The following is a 17640-nucleotide window of genomic DNA, read 5'->3' on the forward strand; positions in this document are numbered from 1 at the left end:
GTGTCAAGTAATGAAATCAAAGCAGTTTAAATATTAAATAGATCAATCTCAGGTAATAAAATTGAAGTAACTATCAAAATCCTTCCGACAAAGAGAATCTCATCAGAGGGATTTTCAGCCAATTTCTGCCAAAATTTAGTTCTCAAATTATACCGTGAAATAGAAAAGGAGGAAACTGAGAAAATCATATTATGTAATCAGTATTACCTCGATACCAAAACCAGACACAACAAGGAAATAAAATCAAAACACTGTACAGATTCAGTGCAATTCCCATGAAAATACCAATGACATTCTTCACGAACTAGAAAAAGTAGTTAATAAAATTAATTTTGAAAAATAAAAGATTGGGATAGCCAAAGCAATACAGAGCAAAAAGAACAAATCTGGAGCTATCACAATACTTGACCTCAAATTATACTACCGATCTAGAATAACGTATAGAATGGTACTGACCCCCCAAAAGGCAAGAAAACCAATGGAACAGAAGACACAGACAAACCCATGTAAATAGTTAACTGATACTATACAAAGGTGCCAAAAATATACATTGGAGAAAAAATAGCCTTTTTAACAGATGGTGCTGGGAAAATTAGGTATCCCTATGTAGAAGAGTGAAACTTGACCCCTTTCTCACCCCGCACAAAAGTCAACTCAAAGTGCATTAAAGACATAAGCATTAGACCAGAAATTCTGCAACTTCTAGAAGAAAATGTAGGCCTAACGCTCCCAAAATATTGGCACATGGATTAACTTGCCTTAACAAGTCTCCTAAAGCACAAAAAATAATAAATGGGATGACAACAAATTAAAAAGCTTCTCCATAGGAAAGGAAACAAGAGCATGAAGAAAGTGCCTACAGAATGGGAGAAGAGCTTTCCTCAGATAGGACATTAATATCTAGAATGTATTAAGAATTGAAAAAACTTAACACCCCCCTCAAAAAAAATCCAATTAATAAATGGGCCAAAGAAGAACTAAACATATTTCTGTTTAGAAGGACGAATAGCCAAAAAATATATGAAAAAATGTTCAACATCTCTTGCAGTTTGGAAATTCAGTTCCAAAGTACATTCAGATTTCATCTCATTCCAGTCAAAATGGCAGTTGTCAACAATCAAATAATATTAAGTGTTGGAGAGGATGTGGGGGGAGTGTACTCATACATTGTTGGTGGGATTGTATATTAATGCAACTACTCTGGAAAGCTATATGGAGATTCCTCAGAAAACTAGGAATAGAACCACCATATGACCCAGCTATCCCACTCCTTAGTATTTATCTGGAAGTATTTATATATTTTAGTATTTATCCAAATTTAGCATACTGTAGGGATACAGCCACATAAATGTTTATAGCAGCATGGTTTATATAGCCAGGCTATCTAACCATCCTAGGCGTCCTTCAACAGATGAATGGAAAAAGAAAATGTGATATATATGCACAATAGAGTATTACTCAGCCATAAAGAAGAATGGAATAATGGCATTTGTCAGTAAATGGATGGAACTGGAGACTATTATAGCTAAGTGAAATAAGCTAGACCTATAATGTCAAAGATTGGATATTTTCTCTGATATTTGGAATGTAGCCCATAATGGCAAGGGTGGGGAGAGGAGGGAGGGGTAAGAAGAAGAGGAGGGGAAGGTCAGTCAAAATACAAGAAAGATCAGTGGAGTAGTTAAAGGGGATTGAGGGAGAAGGGACAGGATAAGGGAAAAACAGAAGAATGACTCTGACAACCGTTTTTTTTGGTACTGGAGATTGAACTCAGGGGCGTTTTTACCACTGAGCTACATCCTCACCCTTTCTTAATGTTTTTATTTTGAATATGCCGCTATGCCTACTACTTCTCAAATTTGATTTTTTTCTATCACCTTACCTTCTCCCCAAATTCAAGCCATCTACTTTTCATTTAAATAAGCCTTCAGATTTAGTTTCAAGGTTATCACACACAAGGAGATATACTTTTATTGTGTCTTTTTCCTTAATCCGTCCTGTCTATACATGCATTTTCCATGACTTATTCTTCATTCTTCACCATATCACATTCTTATGATTTCTTGTTAAAAGTGAGTCATACTGTGGGAGGCCGTCACATCATGTGACCAGCGTTTTTCCTCTCCTGATTGGTTTGAGGCACTGTTGGTCATCCCCTCCCGCCCCATGATCTGGCTTCTTTTTTAAGTAATGTAAAATGCAGCCAAATGTGTCTTCATGCGTGGGCATGCAATCTTAAGGGTAGTAAAAATGCAGCCAAATGTGTCTTCATGCATGAGCGTGCCTTTCTACATCCCCAAGGATCAAGCTGTGTTCACCTGTTCCTTTGTGATATAACCCCTTGCCCTGTTTGGGACAGAATGTTCCATGGAAACGCCCTTTGGGTGTCCCCTTCTCTTACTGTGCCCTTGGGTGTGGCCTTCCTAGATGTCAGTCAGCCTGCTGACAGCAGACATCATGAAGCTAGACTGAGCCCCTTGAAACCTGACCCCTTATCTCATTTGAATGGCTTCTCCTTAATAAAAGGGGTCAGCACACTCTCACTCTCTCTTTCTGAGGACTCTTAAGGTCAGAGGAGCTGTCACAGCACCCCCAAAGAAAAAGGTATTTCTGTCTCTTGTGTGGTTATTTCTCGCAGCCCAGTTCCCCTGGAGTGACCCCTGAGTGTTTTAGTCGCATGCAACGCGACATCATACAATCTTGAGTTGTTCTAGTTTTCATAGGGGAGGGGAAAAGTCATATGCTGAGATTGCAGAGATTTATTTTATACCTCAAAATGCAAAACTTACAGGCATTTTCTTTGTAAGTTGTTAAGACAGAAAAGGCATTACTCTCCATGCTGTAGTTTCATTCATTCACTGGGAGGGGCTGGAGTGTAGCTCAGTGTTAGAGCACTAAGGTGGGAACCTTAGAAGATCTTTAACTTTGCTTCCTACTCAGCACAGGACCGCCCCTTGGTTCTCTGTGAAGTTCAGAATATCTTTTCACACTATGAGGTAACCAAAATGCATCTAGATTTTGTCCAAGTTCTTTTATGTTTTCACGTATTACACCTAAATTTTTTAAAGTTCTGGAAAATACTTTCTAGTACTGTGCATGTCAAAGAAACTTGATTTTCCCCCAACGTTATTAGCTTGTTGCACCATCAGAGGATCAAGGGGCAGCAAAGTGTATTCAAATATCTGTGATCTACCTTGAGGCAGAATTTGACACAGTGAAAGGAAATTACTGAGGGCAAGAGCTGTCTAATGAGGAGAGTGGCCTGCTTGTGGGGAGCACAGGCTCAGACCCTGGAAGGTTAAGCAGCAGTGTAGTCACATGAGTGTGGCATTCTTCCTGAGCACCAGCAGGGACACAGAATTTCATATTTGGAGAAATTAAACAATGAATTTGGTAGAAGAAAGGGGTTCACTGGTCTTAGGCTATGAAGATATGAATGACGTTAGAGGAATTGATTAGTATATAATTCATGAGTGGCTGAGTGAGGAAATTATTCTGGACTCCACAAAGACTCCACTTAGTGCCACAGAAAATATCTGGCTAGGGTACTTGCTCACACCTTTGCATTATATAAACTGAGTAAAGCAGTAGAACATTCTATGCTCAGTGTCACTTATTGACATAATTTACCATCTGTTCACACTTGAATGTGTATGTCTATTGTAAGCAATATGCCACACACCTGAGTCCCTGAAGCTATATTGTATTCACTGGTCAATTAAAAATTTTAGTAAATTAAGTTCTTAAAAATTACTGTAAGAAAGTGGCTTTCAGTTTTTAACCTAATGATAGTTTGATTAGATTTTGTGAAATGTAGTTGGGTTGTTAAGTAAAAGTTGCTTTAAAAAAAAGGTTTAGAATGCCACTATTATGTACAATTATAATGTACCAATAAAACATGTTTTTTTCTTTTTTAAACAGGGAAAAAACAAACAAAAATAAGATAGGTTTTATATTCATTCATCATTAAACTTTGACTAATAACACCTAGGTTTAATTTATCTAAGTTCATATCAGGTATTTGCTTTTGTTGATTTATTTACAGTGGTCACTCAATCACTGAGCCACATCCCTAGCCCTATTTTGCATTTTATTTAGAGGCAGGTCTCACTGAATTTCTTAGTGCCTCACTTTTGCTGAGGCTGGCTTTGAACTTGAGATCCTCCTGTCTCAGCCTCCCAAGCTGTTGGGATTACAGTTGTGTGCCACTGTACCCAGCTTATTTACTGTATTTTTAAAAAATATTTTTTAGTTGTTGATGGACCTTTTTATTATTTTATCTACTTATATGTGGTACTGACAATTGAACCCAGTGCCTCACACATGCCAGGCAAGTGCTTTACCACTGAGCCACAACCCCGGCCCCATTTTCTGTAGTTTTGAACGTCTGCCAAAACCTACATAAAATCTTAGTGTGTAAATGTTCTGACCAGGAAGCATGAATAAGTCATATAAAAGTAATAGGAGGAGCTGGGGTTGTAGCTCAGTGGTATAGCGCTCACCTAGCACATGTGAGGCCCTGGGGTTCAGTCCTCAGCGCCACATAAAAATAAATAAAACAAAGGTATTGTGTCCAACTACAACTAAAAAATAAATATTTAAAAAAATAAAAGTAATATGAATAATTGTTTTTAATATTTTCCACTGGTACTACTTGACAACTCAAATTTCCAAAACAAGTTTTACTTTAGAAGCAGTTTTTAGAAGTTAGCAGGACATCATTTAAGGTAAAATAACAAAGAGAATGATAATTGAGTGAATGCCTCAGTTGGCATACAAAGAGCTTGATATATTCCTAAGAAATCCTACAAAAAAAAAAAAAAATCCTGCAAATGGAATTCCAATCTGCTAGGCCATTCACCATTCTACTTATTTTGAATAAATCACAGCGCTAGCTCCTTGGAGTTTCTGAAGGAGTAAGACATGACCCTTGACCTTATGAGTCTCATAATGTCAGTGATCCAGTGATCTTCCTATTTGTGACAATCTCTTTCCAAAGTACAAAAGTAAGGCACTAACAAAATCACAACCTACCCTTGATTTAAAAAAAAAAAAAAAATATATATATATATATATATATATATATATATATATTTAAAAAAATATATATATATATATTTTTTTTTTTTGGTGGACATTTATCTATCTATCTATCTATTTATTTGAGGTGCTGAGGATCGAACCCAGTGCTTCACATATGCTAGGCAAGTGCTCTATCACTGAGCTACAACCCCAGCCCCCAATTTGCCTTTTTTGTAGTTTATATTTCATATGTGTGTGTGTATTTATGTGTGTATAAGTGTAGTGCACACAAATACATATTTTTAGAAACCTAGATATCAGTAATTTAACTCCTACCAAAGTCTAACAAATACTTTTATAAAAAGTTGTAGTATTTAATTAATCATAGCAAGAAGTGCCAGAACATTGGGCTAATTGGAGAAGGATCAGATTCTCTACATTCTTTAAAATCTCAGTTTGGAACAGGGAGAGCCATACAAACAGAGGCACATGTTTTGTCCCAGGGCCCTTGGGAGACTGGCCTTTTCCTGCCAGCTAGCTGTGGGGAAATGTTTGGTTCTTTCCAACCAAATTGATACCATCTTGATAACAACTTTCCTTCCCTTACTGGGAAACATTCTGCAAATGACTTATGGCGTTTCCTTGGATAAAACAATGAACTTCTAGGGACAGAATCCTTATCTACATAATAATAGATATTTAGCCTAGATTTTGTTAAAGTTTAATGAATGAGTGAGTATAAAACCTATCATTCTTTTCTAAGAAAATTATTATATTTACCAACCCAATTGCCTACTAAACTACATTTTACAGAATTTAATCCTATGCTATCAGATTAAAAGCAGTGTGTGTGGGGGGGCTGGGGTTGTGGCTCAGTGGTAAAGTGCTCTCACCTTCCATGTGTGAGACACTGGGTTCAGTTCTCAACTTAGTACCACATAAAAACTAAATAAAGCTATTGTGTCCCTCTACAACTAAAAAATATTTAAATACATACATATATATATATGTATATGTATATAATATATATACATATATATTTAACAAAAAGCAATGCCACTTTCTTACCATTCGTGTTTTTAAAGTTGTATGGTTGACAGGTAAATCAGATGTGTGGCACAACACTTACAGTAAACACATTCACACATTAAGGTATGAGCAGTTGGTAAGTTGTATCAAGAAGTGACCACAAGCATTGAATGTTCTGTCTAACTCAGTTATCATTAGATAACGGGGCCCCTAACTAGGTATTCTCTTTGGCACCAAATGGACTCTTAAGTGGACACTTCCAGTTTCCCCTCATTTGTCCCTTCCAACCTCATTCATACTTTGCAGCTTATGACTAATGAAAATGAACCCCTTTCTCCCACTAAATTCTTATATTCATAGTTTACTTCCTCCAAATATGAAATTCTCCCTCCCTTCTAGTGTTATTTTTCAACTCATGAAGACACAAGAGTATCTGTATGTTCGTAACAAAATTTTTGTTGTGTACTTCTATATAGGAGCAATTTTCATCCCGTAAGAATCATTTCATATTGGAAGAATACATTCATCTAGTTAATAAAGATTTGAAAAACGCTCATTTTTGTATTGTTAAGTCACAGTAAAGAGAGAGTGTCCATGTGTACTATATAGTAGTGTGGAGAATAGGACACTATACCATAGAATGGGAGAGTAAACAAAAAACCCTAGTGCAGAGTATCAGATGCTACCATTATATATAGGAAAGAGCCCTGTACCAGCATGTGTGCTTATATTTGTATAGTCTCTTTGGAAGGATACATAAAAGGCTGGCAGTATCCCAGCAAAAGATCTGAGTTCTAGGGAATCAGGGATGAGAAGGGAATTCATTTTGCACTGTTCTTATTGGTACTGTTTATATAGTTTATTTTACTACATTCATTCATATACAGTTAAATATATGTGTGTGTGTATATATATATATGTATATAGATAGATAGATATTAGATATACAGGTACATTCTTTTTCTCCAGTTCTGGGGCTTGAACTCAGGGTCTTGTAGCACATATTAAGCAAGTGCTCTACCACTGAGCTATATCCTTGGCCTTTTAATATTCCTTTTCATTTTATTATTTATTTATTTATTCATTCATTCATTTATTTATTTTGGTACTGGGGTTTTAACCTAGCAGTGCTTTGCCACTGAGTTACATCTTCAGCCTTTTTTTTTTTTTGAGAAGAGGGTCTCACCAACTTGCTGAGGTTGCCCTCAAACTTGCAATCCTCCTGTCTCAGCCTCCTGAGTCTTTGGGATTACAGGTGTGCACCACTAGGCCCAGCTTAGTATTACTTTTTAAAATGTTGCATTTCATTGTATTTTATGCTGCACTAGGTTAGCAAGTGCCTTGAAATGAACAGAGCTTCACTTACACCTCGTGTTTTAGTTAGCTTTTTGTCATTGTGACCAAAATATCTGACAAGAACAATTTAGAGGAGAAAAAGTTTATTTTGGCCCACAGTTTCAGAGATTCACTTCATGGTTAGCCAACTCTGTAGCTCTGGGCCTATGGTAATGTTATGGCAGAAGGGTTGCTGGAGGAAGGCAACTCAGGACGTGGCAATGAGGAAGCAGAGTATACCACTCACCAGGGACAAAATATAACCTCCAAAGGTATATCCAGTGACCTACTTCCTCCAGCCACACCCTACCTGCCTGCAGTTACCACCCAGTTAATTCATATCAGTGTGTTAGTCCACGAATTGGGCAAGAGCTGTCATAATATAATCATTTCACCTCTGAAAGCATTGCCTCACACATGAGTTTTAAGGGACTCCTCATATATATATATCATAATACTTCTCATCCATCATTTTCTATTGTTGCAAAAAGTGACATTTGGTATTTGGTTTGCAACTTGGGCCATTTAGAAGGAGCACCAACTTTGCAGTTGGATCAGACCTGTGTATACAGCTACTGGATTGTATGATTATTCAGCCTTTCTGATTCCTAATCTTCTCTATTAAGCTGTGAAAATGGTAGTAAGTATAGCTCAGGGTGTTATAAAGATGAAATAAGAAATTGTATTAAGTCAGGGACAATGGCACATGCCTGTAATCCAAGCTACTGGGAGGCTGAGGCAGGGTGATTGCAGGTTTGAGGCCAGCCTGGGAATTTAGTGAGACCCTGTTTCAAAATAAAAAGGATTGGGAAGCTGGGCACGTGGTGTACACCTGTAATCCCAATGGCTCCGGAGGCTGAGGCAGGAGGATCACAAGTTCAAAGCCAGCCTCAGCAATATAAAGGCCCTAAGCAATTTAAGGGACCAGGGATGTGGCAGAGTGTTTAAGCGCCCCTGGGTTCAATCCCTGGTACCAAAGGGGTGGTAGGGTGGGGAGGGCCTGGTAATGTGGTTCATTGGTAGAGCACTTGCCTAGCATGTGCGATGCCCTGGATTTAATCCCTAGTACACACACACACACAAAAGAGAAGAAATTGTACTTTATGAGCTAACACAATGATGGGCATAGGAGTTCTGTAAATAATAGTTGTTTTTATTTTATTTTAATTTATTTTTTAAATAAATGACAGCAGAATGCATTATAATTCTTATTACACATATAGAGCACAATTTTTCATATCTCTGATTGTATATAAAGTATGTTCACACCAACTCGTGTCTTCATACATGTACTTTGGATAATGATGTTCATCACATTCTACCATCCTTGCTAACTCCCTGCCCCGTCCCTTCCCCACTTTCTCCCATGCTCCCTCTCCCTACCCCTCTATGAGTCAGTCACCTTATATCAGAGAAAAACATTTGGCATTTGTTTTTTTGGTATTGGCTAATTTCACTTAGTATTATCTTCTCTAGGGCCATCCATTTACTTGCAAATGCTATGATTTTATTCTCTTTTATTGCTGAGTAATATTTCATTGTTATATGCCACATTTTTTTATCCGTTCATCTACTGAAGTACATCTAGGTTGGTTCCACAGTTTTGCTGTTGTGAATTGTGCTGCTATAAGCAATTCACAAAACTCAAAGTGGATCAAGGACCTAAGAATTAAACCAGAGACTGTCTAAATAGAAGGAAAAGTAGGCCCTAATCTTCATCATTACTAAGACTTCCTACAGCGCAAGAATTAAATCCAAGAATCAATAAATGGGATGATGGATTCAAACTATAAAGTTTCTTCTCAACAAAAGAAACAATCTGTGAGGTGAATAGAGAGCCTACATCTTGGGAGCAGATTTTTACCCCTCACACATTAGATAGAGCACTAATCTCTAAGGTATATAAAGAACTCAAAAAGTAAAACACCAAAAAGAAAACCAAATAACCCAATCAATAAATGGGCCAAGGACCTGAACAAACAATTCTCAGATGAGGATATACAATCAGTCAACAAATATATGATAAAATGTTAATCATTTTAGAGAAATGCAAACCAGAACTACTCTAAGATATCATCTCATTCCAGTCAGAATGACAGGTATTATGAACAAACAACAATAAGTGTTGGCGAGGATGTGGGGAAAAAAGTACAATCATACATTGCTGGTGGGACTGCAAATTGGTGCAGCCAATATGGAAAGCAGTATGGGGATTCCTTGGAAAACTGGGAATGTAACTACCATTTGACCCAGCTATCCCTTTCCTCCTCGGTCTATACCCACAAGTTATTTTTATTTTAATTGGGTGACTAAGGGACTTGTCTAAGTTTTAAAATCCATACTTTCCCAGCCCTTGGATCATTCTTAACATTTCTATTTCCCTGGCATGCCGCAGTGGACCATAACTAGTTTTGAGTACCACCTTGGCTTGTAGAGTATTTTATTAAATATATATATTTTTATAACTTTATTTTGTTTATTTACTTTTTATGTGGTGCTAAGGATGGAACCCAGTGCTTCATCCATGCTAGGCAAGCTCTCTACCACTGAACTACAGCTCTAGCCCCTCATGGAGTATTTTTTAAGTGAAATAACTTACTTTCTGTTTTAATCCTGCAGAGTCTTTTAAATAAAAGCAGCAGTCTTTGCCCTTCTCTCTGTAAGTGGGAGTTTACTGGTTTCTTATAATTTTTGAGTATGTATTCTTGTATATGGTGAATATTATTTATTTTTTGCTTATTTAGTAAGCCAAAAAAATTTAAACATGAGTCCATAGTATAGACTTGCAAGTCAAAACTCAGTGATGACGGCAATATTAGATCCCATTCCTAGTGTAAATATATTATTTAGGTAAATGTTTATAATGTAATGTATTTGTTTTATTTTTAAAGTCTTTTTTTTTTTTCTTTTCCAGTTCTTTCATTCTCACATGGCATTCAGAACAGCTTCTATGCCCTCCCCATTATGTGAAGCTGAAGAGAGAGTGAGTCTTTTTTTAATATATTACATATTGTCCCTAAATACTTTTATAATTTAAAAATAACTACTTATAGAATTTGTAGACTCTTATGTAAGTATGCATAATGTTCCTATTAAATTGTTTTCTATTTATTTTTTCACTTGTTATTTATTTTTTAGTTCTTTTGTTTCTGGTTTTAAGCAGATTAAAACTCCAGGTGCTTCAACAACAACATTCCATAAAAAGACTAGCATGGTTAGATTCCAGCACAATTCTGGGAGGGGAAGAAATAAAGACTAGCACTGCTTTGGGTGGGCACATTGCAGAGCATGGTAGGGGCAGACAACTTTGGATGACAGAATGTGGAGACCAACTGGGTGGCCTCGCCAGATGCTTTTCTGCTGCAAGATTAGACCTGATGTTTCCAAGGTCCTTCTGAGTGTGCCTGTACAGTAGGAATGGTTTGGTAATGCATATTAGAAGTTATATTTAAAAAAAAGGGTAAATTTAACTTGATGAAAGAGCTATCCTGTTAAAAACAGAAAATTGCAAGTAAAGCATGGTAATTCAATGAGATGAAATAATTTCCTTTAGTTCTGGGCTCCCATAGCTAGAGTCCCTTCTTGTTTTCAAGATGGTTTCAGATGGCTGGGTTTTTATGCAGAGCTCCCCTTCAAGCTCTTTCAAGTTACTGGCTGAACGCAGTTCCTTGCTGACTGGCCTTCCATTCGTTCCCAGAGACCATTTTCTTTTCCTTGCCACATGGCCTCTACTATTCTAAAAGCCAACCAGGCAGAACTTCTGGCAGGTCTTATCTTCTTTGGGTTTCAGATTTTTTTAGCCACATCCATCCCCACCCCACCCCCACCCTCCGCCAACCCCAGATCTTTTTAGCCAGGAATGCCCAGACCCTGTTAAGGGCTTGCTTAGTTAGGTCAGGGCATACCTATGATTGTCCTTTTTCTAGAGCTACCTGAGTTGGCACCTACATCACATATGCAAGTTTTCTCAACTGAACCTAGATTAGTTTTATTAAATAACTGAGAGAAGATGTGTGCATACCAGAGGCTATTTCATTATTCTGCCCACTGCACATGGTAAAAAGCAATCCTTTCTCACCTGACCTGTGTCTCCTCCCTAGTGGTTAGTCTGTCACTACCTTTTGAGATATTTCCTTCCATATTCATATAGATATAAGAATATATACATACATAAAAAAAGTTTATTTTCACACAAATCACAGTAAATAAATCACTGTTTGGATACTTAGTTTAAAAGAGTCATACATGTCCTGGCATGCATCAGTATATGCTTCAATTTGTATATCTATACATTTGAGTTGTTTCTACTATTTGACTATTAGGAATAAAACTGCTATGAATGTGTGTCCTTGTTTGGATGTATGTTTTAACCTCCAGGTTGGATTTTTGTTTTTATCTAACATTTTTCCAAATTCACTGTACCATTTTGTATTTGCACCAGCACATTCTCAGCATTCCATTTGTTCTTCTATCTTCAACACTTGACATCATCAGTCTTTTAAATTTTAGTTATTTTATGTGCATCCAATGATATCTTATGCCTTTTTTGGATTAATGAGTATTTTTATGATTGGTTCCATTTTATCTCCACTCTGTTTTTTCTTTTTAAAAATGTTGATCTAAGCTTTAATTTATCACATTTTACCTTCAAATAATACCATAGTATATATAATATAATTTTTCTTTTTTATTATATAGTATGTATCATGGAGGTGCTAGATTCTTCTTCCAGCTTTGTTCTAACAGGCTGATAAATTGCTGTCTTATCACATTGATCACTTTGAGACTTGGTTATCAGCTTGGTTAGGGCCAGTCTATTTCAGTCATGCCTTCATACTAGGGAACTTTTCTAATTCTTGGGAAATAGTCCTTAATCCTAAAATGTGGACTATCTAAGATTGAGGTGTTTCTGAGGCCTCTTTAACTTACAGACTTAAAATTTAAGAACCTCCTTTCTCTCCAGGATGGTACTCTTTAAAAATGCTCAGCTCCTAGTGCTGCATGACAGAGTCTCAGTATTCCTTTTGTCCTTGTGCAGTTTGGCAGTTAACCATGTATTTGAGGGGAATGTGTTTGCATATTTTGGGCTTCTTCCATTCTGGAATTCCCCCACCCCCCCTCAATTTCTAGCCAGTGTTCCTGCCCCAATTTTCAAATGACTTCTTAACCCAGTAAGACTATTTCAGTTCTTCCTGAGCTCCATCTTTGTACCCTCAAGGGAGAGTACAAGTGGTTGGGGGTGTCCTGAAGGATTTGCTGTGTGAATATGTATCTCACAGAGTAGATTCCCTTCCCTCTAGAGTTTTCATTCTTTCCAGAGTCTGTGTCCCTGTGACTTGAAAGAGTTGCTTATAATTGTTATCAGCAGGGAGGTAAGTTTGACGTGAGTTATACTGTCACTACTGGAGCTGAAACTATAATTTTGTATTGTACTTTTTTTTCACTTCATGTCTTAATGAAGGATTTTTCCAAGTCATTAAAAATTTATCGTAAACATTCAATGACTTTAAATTCTCCATTTTGTGAGTGAATATGACATATTTTATTTGAATGTTTTTAGAAATGAAATGTTTTACTGTTAAAATTTGTGCTGGACTTTTGTATTGAAGGGAATAAGAAATTTGTGTTTTGAGGATCTGGACACTGATTTTTTTTTTTTCCTCACAATGTACTTGATCATTGTCTTAGGTGAATAGTAATAATTGTAAAATCTTTACTTCCTTTGATAAATTCATCCTTTCAAGTGTGCCTTTTTCCTGTTCAGTCAAGGTCATTTTAACTGTGGCTGTTGTTTTTGTTTTCTTCAGAAAAGAGAAAATATCCGATCCTTGACTATGTGTGGCCATGTTGGTTTTGAGAGTTTGCCTGATCAGCTAGTCAATAGATCCATTCAGCAAGGCTTCTGTTTTAATATTCTTTGTGTTGGTGAGTGCCACTAACTCTTCCTCTGAATTCTTCCTCATGTTCCTTGTGCTCATTCCGTTGTTAGTATAAGCAGTATGAAGCTCATGTTATCAGTTTGAGATCATGAGCCCAGGGATTTTCTTACTTATTTAAATTATTTCAGTTTTGTTTTTCTTAGCTTTAAACCTTTTGTTGTTCCATAAACATTTTAGTGCTCTTTTCGGAATTCTGAGTAACTTAGTATACACATTAATTTCTCTGCTGATGACTTAGAACCAGCATTATGTATTTTTTTCATGGACAACCCTATCTTTAAAATATTTGCAATCCTTGAAACTACTCTGGGAATTCGCAGCTGTTTCTTCTCACCCATTCTATGTGCCTATGAAGATGTACCTTTCTTTCTTTCAGGGGAAACTGGCATTGGAAAATCCACACTGATTAACACATTGTTTAATACTAATTTTGAAGAACATGAAGCCTCACATTTTTGCCCAAATGTTAGACTTAAAGCTCAGACATATGAACTCCAGGAAAGTAATGTTCGGTTGAAACTGACCATTGTGAATACAGTGGGATTTGGTGACCAAATAAATAAAGAAGAGAGGTATGTGTTTTCTTTATGTATTAAAACAAGTTTTCTTATTTCAGGATCAAGACATTTGCCTTTTGCCTTGTGAGCTTTGGTTTGATTTTCCTCTATGGCAATCCATACCTTTCCTCCCATACATTATTATTATTATTATTATTTTTTAGCAATTAAGCAATGTTTTATTCTTATTAACAAATTGACATTTTTCTGCCAACTTGTCTATTTTCTTTAGAGTAATTTGAATCAAATTACTAAAATGTGTATTTCAGCAAAAATAGTTTTAATTATTTCCTGATATTTGGTGTATATTCAGTGATTGATATTAGTTTTCAGACCAAGGATGATTATTGTTGAAAATAAAATATATACAAGGCCAAATATATACAATGGGCAAATACATGGTTCATGAGTTATTTTTGCAATATGCCAACTAAAATAGTTATATTAGTAAGCATTGTAGGAAAGTTTTAATAGTGAAATTTTAATTTATATTTTAGTATATATTTTCTATATTTTCCTATAGTATTATGAAGATTAATGATAGATTCTATATCAACTTTAAGCTGCGAAAGAAAGGGGTAAATAGATTGGGTGAAATTAATTACTTTTTGTTGTTTTTTGAAATGTATATATTTTCCTTATTATAGGCAATTTTTTAGAGGGAAAATATTTTGTACAAATTGACCAGATATATATTTGCATATAGCCTTTTCGACACTGCATTGTGTTTTAAATATGAAGAAATTATTTATGTGGATTAGTGGCAGGTATAAAAGCCTTTGATACCTTGTTTTAAATGTTATTAATATTTGTAAGATGGATAGCAACTTAGAACTAATGAAAGTATTTTTAATTCAACTTAAACATAGTGTCATTATAATTGGCCTGCTAACTAAATTTCTTTGTAGGATGAAATAAATTCACAATACATTTAGCTTTCTATGTAAATTTATCCTTGAGTTTTAATTTGCCTTTCTTCATTAATTTATTTGTTGGATTGTTTTTTGGCAATTACCAAAATAATATGTAGATACGTTTTCACTGCATATCAGTTGGAACCCGCTTTGGTCATCTCCTCAGGCCCTGTCCCATTTCTCTCCCCAGAAAAACTACTGCTGTGAATTAGGTATTTTCCCAGATGTTTTTCAGTTTTTTTTATTTTAACAAAGATTTATTGATGCATAATTTAAATAGAATAGATTTCATTGCTATCAAATATACAATTCAAAATTAGTTTTGACAAAACTTGCAGTTTTGTAACCACCATCATTTCTTTAATATAGGAAATGGCTTTGGGCTTGGCATTTGCCTATCAGTCCTTAGCCACAGACTTTAGGAGTATGCTCTTCAGATCTACAGAGCTTTTTGTCTGCAGCTCTTCTCTGTCTAGTGTTCTGCCCCACAGATTTCAGTCATCTTGGTCTCCCTAAACTTCTTAGTCTTTGCATCTTGGTGAATATATAAGGCTACTTGCTGTCTTTCAGTATTCTGCCCAGTAAATCTGTTTCCATGCTGGAAGCTGAAAAAATCTTAGTGTTCCCCTCATTTATTCCTTTTTCAATGATCATAGTTTTATACTGCCTGTTGTCCAACATCCCAACATCCAAAATCCCTTTTCTCATATATGTTGTCTTAGTTTTTAGGTTTTAGGTGGAAAGGTAAATTCAGTCCCAGTTATTTCCATAATGAGTAGAGACAGTTTACTTTTCTTTTCTTTTATTTATTTATTTTTTTAATTCTGGACTGTACTAGGGAGGATTTGTGTATTTTGTTGAACAGTAAGGAGTGATTGAGGGCATCTTCACCTTATCCTCATCCTAGAGGTAAAGCTGTGTTTTTTACATGTGTTAGGGGTTTTTTTGTTTTCTCTTGGTTTTGGTTCTAGTTTTGGTTTGTTGACTTTGAGTTTTGTTTTAGATAGAATAAGAAAGTTTATTTTAGTAGTACATTTTTTAAAAATGTGAATAGACAATGTTGGTGTTTGTTTTTCGATGTTGGGGAATTGAACTCAGGGGCTCTTTATCTCTGAGCTATGTACCCAGCCCTTTTTAAATTAAACTTATAATCTTGGATACCACTTTGGGATCACTTTTTCATATTGTGTTCTGTTCGGTATTTTTCTTTTAGTGTTTTTGTAATTGTTCATTTATTTATTTATTTGCTATGCTAGGAATTCAACCCAGAGCCTTACACATACTAGGAAAGTGTTCTACCACTGAGCTATATCACGCCTTACTATTCCACAAAATACACAAATCCTCCCTAGTATAGTCCAGCATAAATAAATAAATAAATAGATATTGTTAGCTTTCTGAAATGAGATTGAAGAATTTTAATTCTTTTTCTATTTTTTTGGATTAGAGTTAGTTTTCCCTGAGATGTTTGCTAAAACCAACCAAGAAAGCTAATTTGGAGTTACTTAACTTCACTTAGTGTTTATAGGACTATTCTAGAGTTGATCTTTTTTATTTTTTGAAAATGTTTTGGTGTTATATTTTTCCAGGAATCTGTTTTGTGTAAATTTTCAAATTATTAGCCTAAAAATATTGGTAATACACTCCTACTATCTTTGTATTGTCTATATCATCTGTAATGATACCTATTTTACTTTTCAGATATTGGTTATTTGTACTAGTTTTCATTTTCTTTTTTTAAATTTTTTTTAGTTATAGATGGACACAATATCTTTATTTTATGTATTTTTATGTGGTGCTGAAGATCAAACTCAGTGCCTTGTGCATGCAAGGCAATACTACTGAGCCACAACCCCAGCGTCTTGTTTTCTTTTTCTGTTTGATGAGTCTCAACAGAGCATTGCCAGTTTATTTGGTCTCTTCAAACACCAAGTTTTGACTTTCTTGTTCTCAATTTTATCCTTTTTTTTCCTATTTCACTATTTCTATTTCTTATATTCTGTTTATTTAGCAAAAAATAATTTACGGATTTCATTTTCAAAAATCGAAAGCAAGGCATTTGATAGAGGAACATTCACATGTAGGTCACACAATAGGTCATGTTTTAAGTCATGAATAAAAGCTTCTTTGGAATTTTTATATCAAATATGTAATTGAAACAAATTTTACTAGTATTTTGGGAAGGGAATCCTGTTAGGTTACATTTAAACCAGTTTCCTAGAATTACTTACTGATGTTCATAATAATCACTCTGATAATGAAGTAAATTCTTTATTATTCTAGTTCTTATAGCAAACAGAATTATATGATCTTTGTCTTCACATTGTTTACCGTCTGGACAGGGAGAAAAGGTATTCTGTGGGTTTAAAAGAGGTGATGATCCTCAAGAACTAGAATTGTCAGGCAACTTTATAGAAGAATTAAGTTCTATCCACATTTATCAAGTTCTTTAGCTGCACAAGGTACTGCTCTTTTTGGTCTACAAAGATGATTGCAAAGGTGACCAGGGAATTTGAGGTAGGAATTATTTGCTATTTATTTTCACTTGGATTTGTTTAAGGAGGATAGTTAAGGGTAGAAAGGTAAGTTGAATAGGCAATGATTTAACATATCATAATGAAGTAGGATGTTCACAAACTACTCTTGAATTGCTGTTAGCACACTGGCCTGCATGTGCCTTGTGATTTGATTTGCATCCTAAAGGATGAATAGACTGAGACAACCAGAGGGAAGACAACATTCTAAGGGGGAGTTATCTGAGTAAGAACTTGGAGCAGAGAACATGATTGGCCATTTCTTTGTTCATAATTAGCGAAAAATAAAACCATGCCAATCAGTATTCCT

The 17640-nt window shown here is 35.5% G+C and overlaps 1 protein-coding gene across 1 annotated transcript in view; it reads left to right on the forward strand.

Moving 5' to 3' along the window:
- Positions 1 to 17640, forward strand: part of Septin10 (septin 10) — a 65868-nt gene that overhangs the window by 15466 nt on the left and 32762 nt on the right. The window contains exons 2-4 of the mRNA XM_027948941.3: positions 10301 to 10369; positions 13194 to 13311; positions 13702 to 13897. Of these exons, the coding sequence (XP_027804742.2) occupies positions 10301 to 10369; positions 13194 to 13311; positions 13702 to 13897 (383 nt within the window). The remainder of the gene's footprint in view (positions 1 to 10300; positions 10370 to 13193; positions 13312 to 13701; positions 13898 to 17640) is intronic.

The sequence above is a fragment of the Marmota flaviventris genome, chromosome 14 (genome assembly GCF_047511675.1).
Source record: "Marmota flaviventris isolate mMarFla1 chromosome 14, mMarFla1.hap1, whole genome shotgun sequence".
Lineage (NCBI taxonomy): Eukaryota > Metazoa > Chordata > Mammalia > Rodentia > Sciuridae > Marmota > Marmota flaviventris.